Source organism: Thalassophryne amazonica, chromosome 7 (assembly GCF_902500255.1).
Source record: "Thalassophryne amazonica chromosome 7, fThaAma1.1, whole genome shotgun sequence".
Lineage (NCBI taxonomy): Eukaryota > Metazoa > Chordata > Actinopteri > Batrachoidiformes > Batrachoididae > Thalassophryne > Thalassophryne amazonica.
In genome coordinates, this window is record NC_047109.1 from 87,544,969 (window position 1) to 87,566,038 (window position 21,070).

Genomic DNA, 21,070 nt, shown 5'->3' on the forward strand with positions numbered 1-21,070 from the left:
TATTAAATTTGGCCAAAAAAATAAACTTGGTCTGCAGTAGTCAAGATCTGCATAGACATGATGAATCAGGACAATAAGCATCGTGTGTGGTGCATACTGGTCCATGTGGACCCAAAACAAACGTTAATGATGGACCCAAATGCTGATATTTTTTTTCAGACAAGAGAAAGTATGAATTTACAAAAATAAAATGTTCTGATTGTTGACAAACTTTTTTTTTGTCTTTACCAAGGATTTTATAACTGCTATTATTATATGGTATGTGATTTTGCCAACTTTTGATTGGCCCATTCGCCACTTTCTCAGCTATACCACATGCCGAGTTGACCACTGGTGGAGCCGAGTACACCTCGCGTGCAGCGTAGCGCTAGCCAATCAAGCGACGCTTTCTATCGATAACGACCAATCAGATAAAGCGATACAAATGCCTACTTTGGAGGTCAGTTTGTTGACAAGATTCTACATGATGCCTGTGCATTATTTCAAAAAGACTATTCCTTATTAAGCCACTTTTACACGGGCCTGCTTCGAGTTGCTTCGACATGACGACGCCATGTACACAATGCAGTAAAAACTAAGAGCACAGAAAAAAAAAAAACGCTGCTGCAGCAGCTCCTCATCTTCTCTCACAAATGTGTTTAAACACAGTCCATAAAAGTCCTGCTCACAGACTGATTGCCAGAGACAGGACATGTCCACATCAAGTATAACTCCACACATCTCCATATTTACTCACAGACGGTTCGTTCGCATGCGTGCGCTCGTGCATCTCGCGGTCAAAGTAGGAAAGATAAACTATAACAGAACTCAGAGCGCAGACCTGCAGCTCAGCACAAGAACAAATATAAACTAGAAGATAAATCAGAGTGCACAGTCTGTCTGCAGCGCACACCTGACGCAGACATTCCTGCGTCGTCATGACACCACAGGGAGCTCGAGGCAAAGGGGGCTTGAAAGGGGCTTTAGAGATTGTGCTCATTAAATATTTTGGACCTGTTGGTGCAGTATGACAGTAATAATAAAGAACTGAAACTTGAGATTGATTTTTCAGTTTTAGTATGTTTGACAAACTCCCAATTTTCTTGTTTACTATATAATAAAACAGTTATAGACTTTTGGTTTCGGTGTGCCCGTGATTATGCCAAGGCCTCGGTGAACCCAGGATGGTGTTCGCTTCGGCCAAGTCCTAGGTGAACCCCAACATGACCAGGTCCGCATAATCATGGGAACACCTCATCAAAAGTCTATAATTGTATATTATATGGGTACGACACTACGCGCGCTCTGATGGGCTGTTTTCCAGTCTGATATGTTCCCATATCATATCAGACCGTTACTATGACAATCGGTCCGGATCGTGTATCAGATTTGTGACTTTGTTTACAATTTTCAGAGGGTGAAATAAAACAAAACAAAAAGCGAACAAAGAAAATGGAGGAATTAACAGCAAACAAGCTCGTAGTGGACGTGTAAAATCAACAAGATAAAAACACAGCTCCAAACAGTCAAGAACAGATTGAAAACTTTGTTACACACAAGAAGTGTAAACGCACGATTTAAAAAACCCAGTCGAACATGAACATATTCCATAAATGTGCATAGGAAAAAACACACAGATTGAGAGCTTACCAGCTAGCGATCTGTTAAGCAAGTTCTTCATGGTGGCGAAGAAAGAGAATGGGTCTGACTATGAGCCGGAAGTTTGCGTGTTTATATATATATATATATATATATATATATATATATATATATATATATATATATATATATATATATATATATATATATATAAAAAAAACAGCCATATAATAAACGAATTATTAACCGAGAGTGAGGTCTGTACAAACCTCGCACTCGGTTAATAATCCCTTTATTATCTTTGTATGTCATGGTAAAACCTTAATTTGCATATATAGATACATTTTTTCCATTCATTCATTCATCTGCCACTTATCTGGGTCCAGGTCACAGTAGACCTGGAATCCCACATTTCCCTATCCTCAGCCAAATATTCTTAACATTTCCTGACGGATCCCAAGGCATTCCAAAGCCAGCTGGGAAATATAATCCTTCCAACATGTTCTGGGTCTACCCTGGGGCCTCCTCCCTGTTGGATGTGCCTGGAAGACCTCCGGAGAGTGATGACCAGGGGGCATCCTCAGCAGACACCCGATACATCTCAGCTGTTTCCTTTTGATGCAAAGAAAAAGCAGCTCTACTCCAAGTACCTCCTGGATAATTGATCTTCTTGTCCTGTCCCAGAGTGTAAGGCCAGATACCTGAAGGGGGAATCTTATTCCTGCCACTTGTATCCATCACTATGAGGATACAGATACGGTTTATACCCCATCTCTCCCTGAAGTACCGACATATAGGACAAATTAGGTTTGTTCTGTTGATCAAACAGCTCCTGACTGAATCCACTTGTCTGGTTAATTAGGTCTTGGTAGATCATGGAGAAATGGAAAATATGCTGCCTTTGGGGATCTAAGCAGCAGGATTGAGAACCGCTGATTTGGAGCTCAAACAAATTCCGACATACGTGCGCACAGTGTGCCTGGCTGCTAAACGTGTCATGCTGGTTAATGTACTGTGGGAACCAATATACAAAACATTTTAAACAAAACAGATTTATGATCGTGGACAGTCACAAAGCATGAAGCTGAATCCACATATCTGGTGAGGAGCACGCATGTTTGGCAGTAGTTCATAAAATATCTCAGCGTTTATGTTCAGGCATAAACTAAACCCCTTCCTAAAATATACTGAACGTCAGCAAGAAATGATATGGGAGTTCAATGCTTTTATTATATATATATATAGGACTAAAAACTACATTTATGGTAGCGTGATATATATAAATAATCCTGTCCATCAGATTTCTCCGTCTCCCACTAGCAGATAAGCGCTTACAGAAGAGGCAAGATTTCAAAAATCCTGCGTTTACACTTGTGACAGAGAGCAGACAAAACATTATCTCAGAGTGAATGTTTGAATAAAAACCGCTCAAAGCTTAAAGATTAGACTCCATAAACATAACCTTTATAAAAAATAAAAACAAACATGTTTTTAACGCATGCACAGTGAACACACTGACCTCCTGTTGGTAGAACTCTTGCCACTCCAGCGTGTGACAGTACGCTTTCAAATCCTGAGCGAAGGTAGTGCTGCCGTTGGTGATGGGGAGGTTGGGCAGCAGGTTCTGGAGGGTGACGGGGTCAGCGTGCTGGTCGAGGAGCGTGCGCACAATGGGCACCAGGTGAGAGAAGGTCTCCAAATGTCCGCAGCTGGTACCATCCATTACACCTCCTGGCCACAGGGGGGCGCCCAGCTGCCCCAGCAAAAAGCACACCTCATCCCAGCTGAGACATAACACTGTCTGGAGTAGGCTGTGCAGCTTCACACAGGCCATCACACATACCTGAAGCGGCCCAGCAACAAGTTAATACAATTACACTTCAAAAGAAAACATTAAAACCTCCTCATCCACTGGAAAGGAACTCAAGATTTCTTTTACATTGAATTTAAAAATTAAAAAGGCAGCTTGACAACTCAGCCCTACATGACTTAACTGGTTGACACAATCAGCCAATAGTCTAGCAGCTAGACTATTGGCCGATTGCAGGTACAACCCCAATTCCAATGAAGTTGGGGCATTGTGTAAAATGTAAATAAAAACAGAATACAATGATTTGAAAATCCTCTTCAACCTATATTCAATTGAATACACCACAAAGACAAGATATTTAATGTTCAAAGTGATAGACTTTGTTGTTTTGTGCAAATATTTGCTCATTTTGAAATGGATGCCTGCAACACATTTCAAAAAAAGTTGAGACGGGGCAACAAAAGACTGGGAAAGTTGATGAATGCTGAAAGAACACCTAAGTGGAAACAGGTTGAGTGTCATGATTGGGTATAAAAGGAGCATCCCCAAAAGGCTCAGCCATTCACAAGCAAAGATGGGGCGAGGATCACCACTTTGTGAACAACTATGTGAAAAAATAGTCCAACAGTTTAAAGGAGACCTGCATTGAAATAAATGTGGTCAGATTTCAGAAAAGAAATAGCTGATATGTATTTGTAAGACCCTTGTGAATGCAGTAAAGTAAATCTGTAAACCCAAATTTGTAATTCAGCGGAGAAATATTCGTTTAAAAATGACAAATTTGCAGCTAACATTTAGCCCTCTGTGAAAACAGTTTGTACATCCGGATCATTTCCATGACGTCGGTGACAAGACGACGCGTTCCCGCCTTCAGTCCGATCCCGCATTGAAATTGATTTTATCTCTTAGTAATGTTACTGTTATACACATCCTGGTTTCAACATCCAAAAGTAAGCTGCAATGAATGTGAGATACAGCTCTGCTTGCTCAGATCCGGGGATCAGATCAGCGGCGGCATCGACAACATTATTCCCCGACGCCTCGCTCTCACTGCCCCAGATACGCTTACCGAGTGCATGCGCTCGTTAAATGCCGCAGCGGCACTCACACCCCCGTGTCTGCTGTGCAGCCAGCACCACCTCTCTGTCTACTGAATGGAGTTGCAGCCAACTTGGCACAAGTCCAGAGACTACGCTCGCTGTTTTAATGCAGTGTGCGCGGTGACACCTGTTACTCGCAAGGACAGACTTCTTGCTGCAAAATCCGCAGTGCCGCACGTCTCGGTAATCGGAGCCGCAGAGCTCTGTGGCCGCTGAGAAAGATTTATATATTTTTAATGACTTGAATTCTTTGCGGGTCTCGCCTCCGTAGCCCGCGACGGTACACTGGAGGTGAAAGACAGTAGATTTTCAATGCGACGCCACTCAATCAAACGGGCGTATGAAAAAGGCCACAAAAATAATTTTCAAGCACAAATAAAAGAAATGTGTACTCACCAAGTGTACCGCAAGACAATATGAAGTTTTAAAAAGTAGATCGTTCCGTATAAGACAAGAAAAAGGTGCAGATGCAAACTGACGTAAATCCACAAATTACAGTTGGCGCGCGCAATGCATGCTGGGAGAGGGTCTTGTCCCTGACGTCTCGGCAGCGTCCATGATGAGAGGGACAATTTGCGGAGGGCTAAATGTTAGCTGTAAATTTGTCATTTTCAAATGAAGATTTCTCCGTTGAATGACAGATCTGGGCTTGCAGATTTACTTTACTACATTCAGAAGGATCTTATGTGTAAATATAAGTCATTTTTTGGTCCAAAGATCTGACTGCATTTATTTCAATGCAGGTCTACTTTAAGAATAATGTTTCTCAATGTTGAATTGCAAGGAATTTAGGGATTCCATCATCTACAGTCCATAATATAATGAGAACTTTCTACATGTAAGTGGCAAGGCCAAAAACCAACATTGAATGCCCTTCGATCTCTCAGGCAGCACTGCATTAAAAACGACATCATTGTGTAAAGGATCTTACAGCGTGGGCTCAGGAACACTTCAGAAAACCATTGTCAGTTAACCCTATAAAGCCCACCTTGTGAAATAATTGTCAGAAAATTCTAATTTTTTGAAACAAGAGTCTTTATTGGACCTTTTAACAAACCCACCAAAAAACAAAAAACAAAAAACAAAAACAACAACAAAAAACAAAAACCTTTTTGCATATATGAGTTTTTATTTGTATCATATTTGCTACATTGGGCGTTCTAGCATAAAAACATCCATTTTAAATCTAGAGCAAACATAACATTTCAAACCTATAAAATGCTGCATTTTCTTAGGGAAATTACTGTGGATCACTTGTTTCAGGCAGCCATTATGAATGTCTCATCTGAGGGCCCTCTGATGCATAAGATACTGACATCTGGTGGTTTGTCTGTGCACTACAAGTATCTCATTGTATACGATGGGATTTTTGGGGAGAAAATATCACACTGATGAAGCAGACATCTCAGAAAATCCTGTATCAGATATGATACACTTGGCGTTATAGGGTTAACAGTTCGTTGCTACATCTACAAGTGCAAGTTAAAACTCTACCATGCAAAGTGAAAGCCATACATCAACAACATCCAGAAACGCCGCTGCCTTCCCCGAGCCTGAGCTCATTTGAAAAGGACAGACGCAAAGTGGAAAAGTGTGCTGTGGTCTGATGAGTCCATGTTTCAAATTGTTTTTGGAAATCATGGACGTTGTGTCCTCTGGACAAAAAAGGAAAAAGACCATCCAGATTGTTACCAGCGCAAAGTTCAAAAGCCAGCATCAGTGATGGTATGGGGGTGTGTTAGTGCCCATGACATGGACAACTTACACATCCATCTGTGATGACACCATCAATGCTGAAAGGTACATCCAGGTTTTAGAGCAACACATGCTGCCATCTAAGCAATGTCTTTTTCAGGGACGTCCCTGCTTATTTCAGCAAGACAATGCAAAGCCACATACTGCACGTGTTACAACAACGTGGCTTCATAGTAAAAGAGTGCAGGTACTAGACTGGCCTGCCTGCAGTTCAGACCTGTCGCCCATTGAAAATGTGTGGCGCAATATGAAGCACAAAATATGAAAACGGAGACCCCGGACTACTGAACAACTGAAGTCATGCATCAAGCAAGAATGGGAAAGAATTCCACCTACAAAGCTTCAAGAGTTAAGTGTCCTCAGTACCCAAACGCTTATTGAGTGTTGTTAGAAGGAAAGGTGATGTAACACAGTGGTAAACAAACCACTGTGTTACATCACCTTTGATGTACAGTGGTAAATATACCACTGTCCCAGCTTTTTTGAAATGTGCTGCAGGCATCCATTTCAAAATAAGCAAATATTTGCAAAAAACAATAAAGTTTATCAGTTTGAACATTAAATATCTTGTCTTTGTGGTGTATTCAATTGAATATAGGTTGAAGAGGATTTGCAAATCATTGTATTCTGTTTCTATTTACATTTTACACAACATTGTTTGTAGCTCATCATTTTCAATAAAAACCTGCAGAACATTAGTTGTACATGGTACACACAGACTTTGAGATTTCTTTTGGCTCCTCCTGTTTTCACTCGGGGTCACCACAGCAGTTCCCAAATGTATTGGCATTTTGATTTTGGTGTAAATTTTACATCGGATCCCTTTTCAGACAACTCCAGATGTAAGGCAGTGTCCTTGAACTGGCGACCTTCTGTTTGTGAGGTATGCACACAAGTTGCATGCCATGTGAGGTAAAGTCCCAGAGTTCGATAATTTATACACACTCAATCCCTAGAACACTCCCCAAAAAGAATGACTGCAATGCAGTGGAAAATAAACCAATAGAAGACCTGATTTTCTCTAACCTGCCATATCTCAGTGCACTAATCTCTCTAAGCACTATAAATCCTGTTTAATTTATTTTCTCCAGTGTGCAGTTTCACAGATAGATAGTTCAGCTTGTACTTGACAGGCTAGTTGAGATAAGACAAGGTGAACAGCATTTGGAGATGCTGACCTGTGAGTGCTGTTGCTGGATGTAGCCAGTGATGATACGCAGACCGATCTGAGCCATTTCCTTCAGCTCAGTGTTCCCGGGACTGCCTGGGGTGCTATGCCAGGCCTTCAACTTGTCCAGCAAGTTCACCACCCCTTCAAAGATCTAGAGTATAGCAACAACAAAGGACTCAAAACAAAACCAACCAAACAAAAAAGGTCAGACCTGTTTCCACACCTACAGAGCATCAACCTAATGCTATTCACTATATTAAGTATACCTCAGCCTGTACTTAAAACATGCTTTAGTACTACCTACACCCAATCATTACCTCCTGCAAGACAAAAAGTGTGGACATTCAAATTTTGCAGACAGCAGCCGCACCCTGACACACCTGCTATTGTATTGAGGAACAAATGAATGATGACAAATTAGTTGTTACAGATTCTTGGTTTTGGCTTCTCCTGTGTTTGCTCACGCTCACCACAGTGGATCTGATATGGATGAACATGTTGATTTGGCCAGATACCTTTCCAGGCAAACTCTAATTTAAAAGGTGAGTGGGACACGGGTGACCTTTATTGGGAAGTAAGTGCACAAACCACTTGTGCCACCGTGTTGTGCCAACCATCACAAATTCAGCTATAAAATTTATTGTTGGAAAACCACAGGAGTCATTTTTATCTCAACTTTCTAATGCTGTTTCACAGACTAAACAAACCTATTTTGCCTATTTATCATCATGAACTTGTGCACTATAATGTAATTAGATCCATTTTATTTATGCTGAAATTCAATCTCCACTTTAAAGAATGATGTCAAACTTTTTTTTGTTTTCTTTTGTCAATTAACAAGATTACTTGAAAGTTATTATACGGATTTTTATTTTAAACACTGACAATATCCATTGCTATATGTTACGCTCAATGTTTTGTGATGACTCAGTTATATATTCAGGATATGATAATATTGTCATTGTCAGATAAAACATTTTTTCTAAGGACAGAATAACTGCCAGTAATTAAAACAAAAACCAAACCCTACTAATAACTCAAAAAAGTACACAACTTTTGAAAACAAAAAAAGGATCCGAATTGTGTTTCTTGGTCTGAATATGGAGAACATTTTTGGATCCTGTGGATCGCTGATGTGGTAGAGTTGTGCGTTTTAATTCGTTGATAGTGGTAGTTGAATCATGTAGAAGGTGGTCAAGCAGAAGTTGAATTATAGTCTATTCTTTTTAGCTGCACTCACAATAAGATAAAACATTGGAAGCTACTGGACAAAAGATCCAGTCAAACAAGTTTTTCAGGCCACAAAGAGAAGCGGATGTTACTGGCAACAACTGCAGTGTCACTGATGGGTTAGTACAAACTAATAGTGTCACTGGTACACAATGTGCTGCACCTTCTCACTCCACAGTGTGTAGTTGTCTGTGCCCTCAGCAAACAGGAAGTCTTGCAGCAGCCTTAGGAGGCGCACCAGGCTGGGACAGAAAGGCAGAGACACTCCCTGGGCATCCCTCAAGTCCGACAGAGATGATTCCAACATCATCTCTAGCAGACTGACAAAAAAACAAACAAAAAACAAAACAAAAACAAAATCCCAAACTTTTAATGCAGCGTTACATTTTGACAGCTTTTGATATTGAGACTTAAAAATGAGGACTCTGAAACAGTTAAATGTATGTTTGAATATGGTGAGACTGATTAACTGAGTAATGAATGTTTTTTGATTAGTTAGTTTGCGTGGATGCTGACCTGCGTTTGATGTCATCTGGCGGACGGACCAGCTGGCAGGAGGACCCCAGCTTGGTAAGAACAGAAAACACCTGTCCCCTTTGTCTCCACACCACATCATCCGCCCCCTCTGCCCCGCTGCCGCTCCACAGCACCGAGAACACGATGTTAGTTAGAAGGTTGCAGAGTTCTTCCTCAGGCGTCTGCTGTAACATAAACAGCACTGAATGTTGAACCCACACAGATAAGAATGAAAAATGATGCCTGGAATTATATTAAAACAAAAAGTGCTGTAATCGGGAAGGTTTTAGATGGACAGGCTGAGGAAGTCATACCTGTGGGTTGGACGTATTGGAGATTGTGTCTCCAGTAGGAGGGTCTGTGCCATAGCTGGTATCATCAAGCACGTTGGACAGACTGGAGCTCTTCCTTGGTCTGAGTGGAGGGAACGGTTTACAGAGATCTAGAGGAGATGGTGTGTTTGCTTGGCTACTTGCCGATGCAGGTGCACTTGTCCCAGAATTAAGCTCTGACATGCCACTCAACTCCAAATCAAAGGGCAATGTACCAAAGGGGGACAGGGGTGTGTAGTCTTCATCTGGACGAGATAAGAGAGCATCAACAATATTGGACTGGGAAGATGAGTGACTCTCCTGGTCCACTGAATCAAATGACTTAAAATGGATAGAGCCTGTGTAGTCTTTTAGTGTGTCTTCTCCTCCACTTGGAGGGGACTGAGATAAATCACAGAATCCTTCAGAAATATCATGCTGGCCACCTTCATCCTCCTCCTCATCATCCTCCATGTCTTGTGAAGAGGGGTAACTCAGGAAGATGTTAGTGCCTGCGTCCTCTAAAACCACAGCCTTCCCCCGGCACAGTGGCGGCCGGTCACTGGATTCCAAAGGGCTGTACGCGGTGGAGTTTTCAAGGCTGAACACACGGGACTCATAGGACTCTTTCACATAGAGTTTTGTCAAAACATCCTGCCAGCCAGGTTGTTTAGCGAGCTGCTTCACAAAGTCCTCGTTGGAATATATCAGGTGAAAAAGCTAGAAACAGAGAAAGGGAGATTAATTTTATCAGTAAGGCAACTAGAATGTACTCGCAGAGAACATGAGGCTAGATTTCGATTTGTTACGAGCAGGTTAGGTGGAGGCTGTGACTTAATACAGTCGACACAACTCATTTCAAACTGGCTACAGAAATGGTTGAGATGTACACCGCAACCCCGGTCCCCATCAGGAGAGAGGTTCAGCAGTGAAATCACCTGAGGATGTGATTCATAGGAATGAAAGCATGCATCCTCACAGTCCTGTCTGAGTCCAGTTTGGATATCTTTACACAACTGCATACATTGTGGCCCTGTGACAGCGTGTCATCCTGTCCAGCGTGTACCTCGCCTCACACCCTATGACTGCTGGGATAAGCTCCAGCCGTATGACCTGATTAGGATCATGTGCTCACATGTGGCATGTATGAGATATGCATAGCGAAGAGGCATATGGTTAAAAAAATAAATAAATAACACTGAATTGGATGTTCACAGATCCAATCTGAGCCACATAAATACATGGAAGCATACTGGGTATGTACTGAATATCTACCAATGTGATGGTGATTCTTCTCTTTTAAATTCAGACAAGACTGAAATAATGGTCCTTGGTCCTGCGAGACAGAGACATCAGCTTGAGCAGCTAATGCTTAACCTAGACTCGTATTATACATCAGTGATAAAGTGTGGAACCTTGGGGTGGGTTTCGATCCCAGCCTGTTCTTTGACCTACACATTAGAGAAATCACTAGGACTACCTTCATCCATCTTCACAACATAGCGAGGATTAGTCCCATCCTGTCTATGGTTGATGCAGAGACTTTGATCCATGCCTAAGTCTCTTCTAGACTGGATTCTTGCAATGTCCTATTCTCTGGTTTACCACAGTCCACCATTAGATTTCTCCAATTGGTTCAAAATGCTGCTGCTAGAACTTTGAAGTTCAGCACTGACACTCGCCAGTTCATGAAAGGTGGGTACCGTTTTCCTTGATTAAAAGCCCCGGGCGTTTATTTTTTTAAACTGTGCTCAGACCCGGTGCCTAAACAAGGCAGGCCGTAACTCAAGGCCAGTGATTATTAACAAAATGCTGCTTGCTGCCTCCAACATAATATGGTTCACACATATCACACATATCCCTGGGTGTGACAAATGAAACCGCTTTAGATCAGAACCCTCTGCCTGGCTGTAAACCTGTGCACCTGCTAAATCTGAGACAGCAGAGGGGTGTGATTTGTCACTTTTCTGGTTTCACTCCTTCCTCTATCATATTGTAAAAGTTTTTGCAGTGCGCACGCTGATTTCATTTCAATCATGGATCAAATACAACTGGCAGAAAAGTCCGCAATTATGACCAACATCACAACACAAAGTCGGAAAAAGAGGATCAAATGACCCGCAATTCATGGAGGGAAATTACAAGTACTGTTGGTTTGCAGCTTGATGATTGTATAAAGAAGTGGAGCTTGTTGAGGGACAAGTTAATCCAGAAAAAGCCACTGTTCCTGCGGTAAATTGCATAAAGACGTGACGGAGAACTTTAAAAGGGTCACACGCACGTCAAAATCACTACATGGCCACAGAGTTACTGAAGCATAAATCAGGCTTTAGGATTTTATGGTACCACTTTGCAGAGTGACTCGTCCAAATGTAATCTTTTTAATGCACATAATGTCCAGCACTTATTTAAGGCAGGCGTTTATTTTTTTTAGATGAAGTTTTGACCTGACCATTAAATGAAGCCGGTACCGATTCAATGTCAGGCGTTTAATCAAGGAAATACACAAGCCTAATTGGTGCTGGGGATTCCCCGTAGATCGTTTGGCACCTCCTGACTGTAACTAATTAGTTGCATACATATAACGGATTTAGTCCATTTTATACATATGGCTGATTTTGTCCGATTTATACATATGGCGGATTTCAATTAAAATGAATAAAATTCACTGGTCCACCTGAATCCATTATATGTGAGTTTAACTGGACAACTAAATATTATTTCAGTGATTCTTCAAGCATTGTTCAGTTTATACAGTAAATGTTTGAGTTTGTACAGGAAAATGCAGACAGATATTCATTTTTTCTTGACTTTCTGTCAAGTAATAACAAATCTGATAAAATTTTCTTCCTGTTTTGATTTGGAATAGAATGTGCAGTGTGCCCAATGTATTTGTGTGTATGAAAATAAAAGCTATTATAAGGATTTTGAGCTTTACTCACTTTTTTAAAACACACTGCTATTACTTTGAACACAACCTGTATATCTGCAATGAAATAGAACTCACATTTTCCATACCAAATTACACCAATTAAGAGTAATTAATGGGGGGCTGGAGCCTATCCCAGAAGTCAAAGGGCGAGGGGCGGGGTACACCCAGAACAGAATACCAAGTCTATTGTAGGGTCACATATAGATACAAACACATTCACACCCTCACTCATAGTCAATTTAATGTTTTCAATTCACCCAAACTGCATGTCTTTGGATGTGAGAGGAAGCTGGAGGACCCAGAGGGAACCCACGCAAACACGGGGAGAACATGTAAACCCACAGGGAAAGGCCCAGGAGGGAAACGATCCCAGGACCTTCTTGCTGTGAGGAAACAGTCCTGACCACTAAGCCACTGTGCCCAATTTTCCATATCGTCACGATTTTTTTTTTTTTTTTTTTTTGATTTGGGGTTGTACAATGTAAGAGGATTTGTTTGAGCTTTTGACATTCTTATTCACATTTAGATTCCAACGTTGTAATTTTGTGTTGAAGAAACTGCGATTGTAACCGATTACGTCTTCTGCATTTTGGCTGTCAGAATTTCTCTTCAATTCATAGCTAAAGTAAACTGTACCATCTCCATGGATGTGTCACTGTAAGTATACAAAACCAGAAATAAGCTGTAGTTTGGATGTAATACGGTGAGAGATGAGAACGAACCCACTGTGTGCACGGAGCATTCTTGTGTCTCGATTATTCTTAGACTACAAAGAAGTAGTAATCTAGAGCATATTTTTCTGCAGTTATCTTAGTTTACAACTTGGGCTCACATTTTCTTAACCAGTTCATTCATTTTTCTTTGTCATTTATGGTGATGAACTGCTGTTATGAAGTAAAAAAAAAAAAAAAATCACTGGGATTGAAGCCGCTGTGGGGTCAACGTTATGCCTAAAAGAAACAGAGCCAAACCAGCTTTCCCCTCTTAAAATCTTACAAATCACAGCATGAAATATGATGCAGGCAACGTGACTGTGCCTCTGCTGGTAAACTATCTTAAGGGTCGGTGGATTATATACCCATTTGTGGCTCCGTGTCAAAGTGTCTTTGAGCAGGATACTGATGCCTTCATTTGCTTACTGTTGTAACACAATGCCCCCTTCAACTTCACACAAATATGGGATTAAGATCTGGAGAAACATCGACTGACCTTGCGACAGACATCCAGACGGACAGTGAGCTCCGCTCGATGGGACAGACAGACGACTGCGAGGAGGTCTCTGAAGTTTGGGCTGCTATCTGCAGGGCAAATGTAACATGCAGTCATAAAGGCATCAACCATTTCAAACGTAGTCAGCCAAGCTCTGTCACTCTTACCTGTAGCAAGAACTTGTTCGTACAGACATCGCACAGTGGTCATGGTTGCGGGAATGTCTTCAAGGAAGCACACCAGGCCAAGATAACCGAAGTCCTTCAACTTAATACGCTGCTTGGCCCGCTCGGACACACGCTCACTCTTGAGTATTTTGTATAAAACCTGTAGAGAAAGTCTTTATTATACATTATTATAAATGCTTTATATAATGGTCAAATGTTTAAGTTGAGTTATGGCAAGAAAAGGTCCAATCAGTTGTTCTCACCCTGAAGACCCTCTCTCTGACTTCATCTCCAAAACTGGGTGTTCGCAACAAGCAGTAAAGCTGCTCTACTCCCCACTCCAGCAGCACGGCCTGCACCTGTTCCCGAGGAGGGCTGGTCCGCAAGAGGTCGTAGAGCACATCCAACGCACTCACCACCTGATGGGGGAGTGAAATAAATGATGAGCAACACATGGAACAGATGAGGGAGAAGGCAGATAAAGATTTCAACTTGTGGAATTGTAAAAGCACGTGAAGATAATCAATTCAACGGTGTGCTAAAAAGGTCAGGCGATAAGAAAATTAAACTCCCAAAAGAGAGAGAGAGAGAGAGAGAGAGAGAGAGAGAGAGAGAGAGAGAGAGAGAGAGAGAGAGAGAGAGAGAGAGAGAGAAAAAAACAGATATACGACACGTGAGGAGTACCACCTGCTGCTCGTCTCCTACGGTCACAATGTAGGCGAGGATGCTGTGAAGATCCTCAGTAGTAGGAGACTTGAGAAAGTCTTTCAGCGTGGAAAACAGAGCGGTCTGAATCGTCTGCTTCCCGTCGGACAGAGTGCTGCCATCTTTCTCCACTCTTGGATCAGTCAAACAGATAAACATATTAGTGAAAAAAATTATGTATTTCTGAGCAAATCGAGTGGTTTATACTGCATGGACGTTTACAGTAACAACACTGCACTGTTTTTATGGACATTCTTCTCAATTCAATACCATATTTTGATCAAAAGATGTTTACCTGTAGAACGTCCGAATGGTATCCAATATGTACTGAACCCCGTACTTCCTCCTCATGCGCTGCTTGCCTTTATTTATCACAGATGACAGGTACTGGACATGAGCTGTGGAAGCAAAATGATATTTCATTGATTGCACTTCAGGTCAACATTTTGAAATGTCAGAGCAATATGAGAGGTTCCACCAAAGGGATGGGGGTGGAGTTGGGGGAGAACTAGTCACTGCCTGACCAATAACCATTAATGCAGTCCAAGGTGCATTTAGTCACCATGTACTCCTTTCAGCCTTTGTGCAAATGCAAAGAGACACAAATTGCTTTGACAAACATGAAAAGGATCCCAGATACATTACGCAACAATCGGAGGGCTATTTATGCCGTACCCAGAGAAACAGCGAAATGGCTTTTAGTCCAAATGCGAAAGTCAAAGAGCAGGTGCTGGTAGAGTTGCTGCAGCAATAAACTGTTGCCCTCATTGAAAACCTGCTCAAGCAGGTGCTGGCATGCCATCAAAACGTTCAAGTCCATCATACTGCCTGGAACCTGCAAAGGAAGGAGACGGAAGACAAGACCTTGTAGTTTTTGGAGCAACTACATGCACAAAATAGACTTCACACTGTACATACTGCACAGGAATTCCAGATTTGTCTCTGCCAAACTTGACAACAGGTCAGTTCAGATTTGGGAGCTTGTGCACTATGGGTCATTTCATCCACCACGCTACAGAACCAACACCGCTCCTGGTTTTTTCCTATGTCTGAGGTCCTCAGCACTGAGGCACCTGCGAGCTGGACTATGCTTAGGAAAGAGCACAACATGGTTCTAGTGTTAAAGAAGATGTTCCCTATAATGCAACAATAACAACCTATTATTACATTTTTTTTTCCAAACTCAACAACTTTCCATGATTAAGATTCAGAATGCAGGTGCCTCAGTGCTGAGGACCCCAAAAATGGGAAAAGGCCAAAGAGACGCCCACATTTCACCAGACTGTAGCCTATAGATGGCTGCCTTGGAGGCATGGGGATGGAGCTGTTTTCTCCCTGGGTGGTTGCTAGCCAGGACCTGAGTCAGTTCTGTAGCATGGCAGATGTTGCATCAGCACATGATCCATGACTTTATGTCATAATTTACTGTAAAAATCTAACCCCTGAATAGGTTCCAATTGTGTAAGTACAATTAGAATATTTGCAATTGTACAATAGCTATGATTTTTCAAGAGGTGGGGATGGATCGGTTTTCTGCCTGGCTGGTTGCCATCCAGGACCTAAGGTGGTTCCATGGAGTCGTGGATGCAGAAAAACATGGCACCAGTGCATGTATCCAGACTTGACTATGATCTAGCAACCTCTGCACAAATGTCCCCACATAATCATGCAACCAATACCGTTCTTGTGAATTAACCTCTGCTTGGTGCACAAAACCACACCCACTCATTACAATGCAACACAACTGATCATCTAGTCCTTTCTATAAGCTGATCACTCTTCTTCCTACAATTACTTCCTACACGCTGTAACAAATTTTCACGCAGTGCATTTACTTTGCTCAGCATGGCTCCTATGATGCTCGGCCCATGACACTGCAGCAGACTCTCCTGATTTACTGGATGATGACGAATGAGGTTTTTAATCAGCAGCAAGAAGGCAGCAATGCTGTTTCTCTCAAGCCGGCCTTCTGTGAGAAAGAAAGAAAGACAGAGGCAAACAACTGAAGATTTCCTGTTACCCACTGACAAAATGCATTACACAGCACTTCATTGATGTCATCATATCTCAGGATTAGTCATTGTGGGTAATGCTATTCGTCTCACTTCTTTGCTCCATTTGTCTCATGCTGTTTTTGTTAGCTTGGAACATTCTGCACACTAATACAGAGTAAACCGAATCCTTATTATTCACTGTTACTGCAATAATTACTGGCAAAGCTGCATCTGACATTCAACTGATCAGCATTAATTAAATAGATATTATTATTCATTTGCAAGCCTATTATCCTGGTGTGTGTGTATATCACGGCTGTCAAAATAATGTGTTAATTTATATTAATTAATTACAGAACCTATACTGCATCAACATTTAAAAAAAAAAAAAAATCATAATTACTTGTACATGCTGACTGATGCCCTTCGACCTGGTCATTATTCTGTCCTGTAGTTTTGGAAACATTACTGCCTTGCCAGAATTTATTTATATTTTTAATCACACCAATGAAAAATACCTCCAAATGTCATTAATATGTTCATCAATAATGCTTTCAATCCATGCGATCAGCTCTTCAGGTTGTTCTAAAATGTGAGGGATAAAAACAGGTCCGTTCATTTTTGCTATTGGTTTGCTTCACATATACGTCAAATTTTTGCTATTGGTTTGCTTCACATGTCAAACAATTGTTAATCAATTTTTATTTAAAGAGGAACTATACACCATTTTACCTTCATTTTACAGTTTAGAAGTAACTTAGATTAGATTAGACAGAATTTTAGTAATCCCTTGGGAAGACTCCCTCAGGGAAATTGAGGTTCCAGCAGCACTGTATAGCAGCACACAGAGGATCAAAAGTAGAAGTAAAAAAACAATTAGCAAAACGTAAATACAAATATAAATTCCAGAAATACGTAACTGCTCGCTACTGGCTACTACTGTTCCTCTCCTTCCCATCCCCTGTCTTCCTGTTACTCCTCCTTCCCAGACGAGGTTGTCTTTCCTATACTGAGGATGAGGTCTTTTTCCTCTCTGTAGGCAAGTGTGCTGTCAACCATTGCCCTGTACCCAGTCTCGCACCCACCCTTGATGAGGCCCAGGATGGTCGTGTCATCAGCGTATTTGATGATGACTGTATTGTCCATGTTGTATACACAGTCCTGGGTGTATCGGGTGAAGAGTTTGGGGCTGAGGCAGCAGCCCTGAGGTGATCTGGTGCTTTTTTACAGACACTGTAACAGACCATCGACTGACTTGGGACTTGCAGATTGATGGCTTGAGAATGACTTGACAGTAACTTCGTCCTGCCTCTGGAAGAAAGAGCTGAGCCAAAAGGCAAGGCTCTCAATTTACAAATCGATTTACACTCCTATCCTCACCTATAGTCATGAACTTTGGGTAATGACCGAAAAAATAAGGTCGCGGATACAAGCGGCAGAAATGAGATTCTTCCATCGGGTATCTAGGCTTACACTCATGGACAGGGTGAGAAGCTCAACTGTCTGGGTAGGATTACAGCCGCTGCTTCGTCGCATTGAAAGGAGTTAACTGAGGTGATTCGGGCATCTGGCGATGTTGCCCCCTGGTCGTCTCCCTGGAGAGGTCTTCCAAGCACGTCTTATTGGGAAGAGGCCCAGGGAAAACCCAGGACATGCTGGAGGGATTATATTTCCCAGTTGGCTTCGGAATGCCTCGGGATCCCCAGAAGAGTTGCAGGATGAGGATAGGAAAGTGCGGGATGAGCTGTTTAGTCTGCTGTCATCGCGACTCGGATAAGCTCCAGAAAATGAATGAATGAATGAGTGCATGCACAAAATAGACAATAGACAATGCACAATAGACTAAAAACAAACAAAAACAAGAAAGACACTTTGAAGTAATGGTTTCGTCTAAGTCCCAACACACAATAAAACATGAACTGACCAGCAGACTTGTTCAGTGGCAGCAACATGGCAGCAGAACCTCGGGAGGAGGTGAGTTCTGGTCCCAGCAAGTCTGAAGTCTCCTCACTACCACTGTCAATCTGTTCTGCATCACATACCTGCTCCAGCAGGGGTAGCATAACACCTATACCCCCCACCACATTTACAACATCCTGCAGGGAAAACAAATCCATACACATCATTTTGTCATTTGAGCTTCATGTATACACACATTAGTCTGGTTTACATCACTGACAGAATTTACAAGGAAGATCTAGTCAAGAAGCAAACATGACAGCGGTGGAAAATTTTAACTGTCTTGATATCCAACCTTGATGTCCCAGTTCACTACCCGGTGTCCCGTCAGCCTGCCATCATATTGGTGATTGGCAGCCAGATCCAGGCATATCTGGTTCTTGAAGGCCTGCAGCACACATGCACACTTTTAAACAACGATTCTTATTTTTGATGACTCAAAAAAAAAATTACAAAGTGCATTACAATACTTGGTGTTTGCTGAGGTGCAATCAGTCACCTGTGGAGTGTAGTAGAGCAGCAGCTTGGTGTTGAGTTCAGACAACTCACCATCCGCTTTGAATAATGACACATGATTGGGGCCTGCCAGCAGAACACCATAAAATATTCACGCTCTACTTAAGATATCTGGAACCACAGTTTCTACGAGCAAGATTATTGTTTCTGTACGTACGAGGTCTGTTAGAAAAGTATCCGACCTTTTTATTTTTTGCAAAAACCATATGGATTTGAATCACGTGTGATTGCATCAGCCAAGCTTGAACCTTCGTGCGCATGCGTGAGTTTTTTCACGCCTGTCGGTTGCGTCACAACCCCTTGTGAGCAGGCTTTGTGTAAGCAGTGGTCCACCCCTCTCGTCGGGTTTTTATTGCGAATAAATGTCTGAACGATTTGGAGCTTTGCTGCATCACATTTTTCCATAAACTGCGAGAGACCTCCAGGTGGACAACATTCGGAAAATTCATATGGCTTTCAGTGACGATTTTATGGGGATTACACAGATAAGGAGTGCTCCAGCCGGTTTAAAGACCGCCTACAGCTGTTGAGAGCGCGGCGCGGTCCGAGCGCCGATCGACAGGCTGACACCCCGCTGAAACAACCAGATCATTTCCAACGTGAAAGCTTTGTTGATCCGGGACATCGTCTGACTTCCACAAAAAAAGGCAGAAGGCGTGGACATCAGCACTTTTTCGGCACATTCCACTGTTACAGGAGTTTTTTTCATGGAAAGAGGAGCGGAGGGATGCGCCACCGTGCCGCTCATAGCGCGGCACAAAACCACCTCCGTGTTGGTCTCACAGGACGGCTTTCAGATGGCTTAGATGGTTTTCAGTGGCTTTTCAGTCGTGTGACTATCCGAGAAATTGTGCATGAGCTGGACATGCCCCAACATGTCCTGTGAGGCTTCATCACGGCGTTGCTTTGCGCCATGCGGAAACATCCCGACGTGTGGAATTCCTCCGCACGTCTGTCTCAATGTGCCGAAAAAGTGCTGATGTCCACGTCTTCCGCAATTTCTGTGCTAGTCAGATGACATCCCGGATCAACACAGCGTCCAGTTTAGAAATGAACGGCACATTCCACTGTTACAGGAGTTTTTGTCATGGAAAGAGGAGCGGCGGAATTCACAGTGGAATGTGCCAAAAAAGTGCTGAAGTCCAGGTCTTCTGCCTTTTTTTGTGGAAGTCAGATGACGTCCCGGATCAACAAAGCCTTCACGTTGGAAATGATCTGGTTGTTTCAGCGGGGTGTCAGCCTGTCGATCGGCGCTTGGAGTGCGCCGCGCTCTCAGACACTGTGGGCGGTCTTTAAACTGGCTGGAGCACTCCTTAATCTGTAAAATAAAATCGTCGCTGAAAGCCATATGAATTTTCCGAATGGTGTCCACCTGGAGGTCTCTCACAGTTTATGGAAAAATTTGATGCAGCAAAGCTCCAAATCGTTCAGACATTTATTCGCAATAAAAATCCGACGAGAGGGGTGGACCAGTGCTCACACAAAGCCTGCTCACAGGCGAATGACGCAAACGACAGGCGTGAAAAACTCACGCATGCGCATGAAGGTTCAAGCTTGGCTGATGCAATCACACATGATTCAAATCCATATGGTTTTTGCAAAAAATAAAAAGGTCGAATACTTTTCTAACAGACCTCGTATGAAGTAAAATCAACATTTGCTCTGTCAAAGAGAGGGATCTACCTGCAGCGTGCAGAGCTCTTATCTGAGTTGGCTGCAGGGTCTCGTGGCAGATGAAGGCTGTGCCTAGGAGTCCATCCAGAGATGTGGGTGTGCCCCACTCCGTGTCCTGCATACCTGCTGAGATGGTGTTCACAGGGCAGTCTTGTTGAGGCCCCCATCGTCCTCCAGCAAAGGTAGCTGGGAAGGACTGGGAACGTATGAGCGAGGGGGAATGGACAGGGAAAGAAAACTCAGGTGATGGTAAGGAGGAAGACGTGGAGAGATTGGGGGAGGTGGTGGTGGTGGTGGTCCGGTGGCCAGCAGACCCGATGCAGCAGGAGGTAAATGGCTTCATGGGAGGAGACGTGAGAGAAGAGGAAATTAGAACAAAAGAGGGGAACTAAGCGGCGCGGAACCAATATGTCCATGATACATTAGATACAAGAAAACAAAGC

The 21,070-nt window shown here is 42.6% G+C and overlaps 1 protein-coding gene across 4 annotated transcripts in view; it reads right to left on the bottom strand.

The window, feature by feature from the left end:
* nbeal2 (neurobeachin-like 2) overlaps window positions 1-21,070 on the bottom strand; it is a 144,182-nt gene that overhangs the window by 27,013 nt on the left and 96,099 nt on the right. For 3 of the 4 annotated variants that reach the window (XM_034174951.1, XM_034174947.1, XM_034174950.1), the window contains 16 exons: window positions 20,637-20,964; window positions 18,937-19,019; window positions 18,733-18,825; window positions 18,403-18,574; window positions 16,320-16,453; window positions 15,160-15,319; window positions 14,780-14,882; window positions 14,467-14,617; window positions 14,043-14,198; window positions 13,780-13,939; window positions 13,613-13,701; window positions 9,475-10,191; window positions 9,161-9,345; window positions 8,808-8,964; window positions 7,422-7,565; window positions 3,098-3,421 (listed from right to left, as the gene is read on the bottom strand). In XM_034174951.1, the coding sequence (XP_034030842.1) occupies window positions 3,098-3,421; window positions 7,422-7,565; window positions 8,808-8,964; window positions 9,161-9,345; window positions 9,475-10,191; window positions 13,613-13,701; window positions 13,780-13,939; window positions 14,043-14,198; window positions 14,467-14,617; window positions 14,780-14,882; window positions 15,160-15,319; window positions 16,320-16,453; window positions 18,403-18,574; window positions 18,733-18,825; window positions 18,937-19,019; window positions 20,637-20,964 (3,156 nt within the window). The remainder of the gene's footprint in view (window positions 1-3,097; window positions 3,422-7,421; window positions 7,566-8,807; window positions 8,965-9,160; window positions 9,346-9,474; window positions 10,192-13,612; window positions 13,702-13,779; window positions 13,940-14,042; window positions 14,199-14,466; window positions 14,618-14,779; window positions 14,883-15,159; window positions 15,320-16,319; window positions 16,454-18,402; window positions 18,575-18,732; window positions 18,826-18,936; window positions 19,020-20,636; window positions 20,965-21,070) is intronic. The other variant, XM_034174948.1, reaches the window with a different exon arrangement.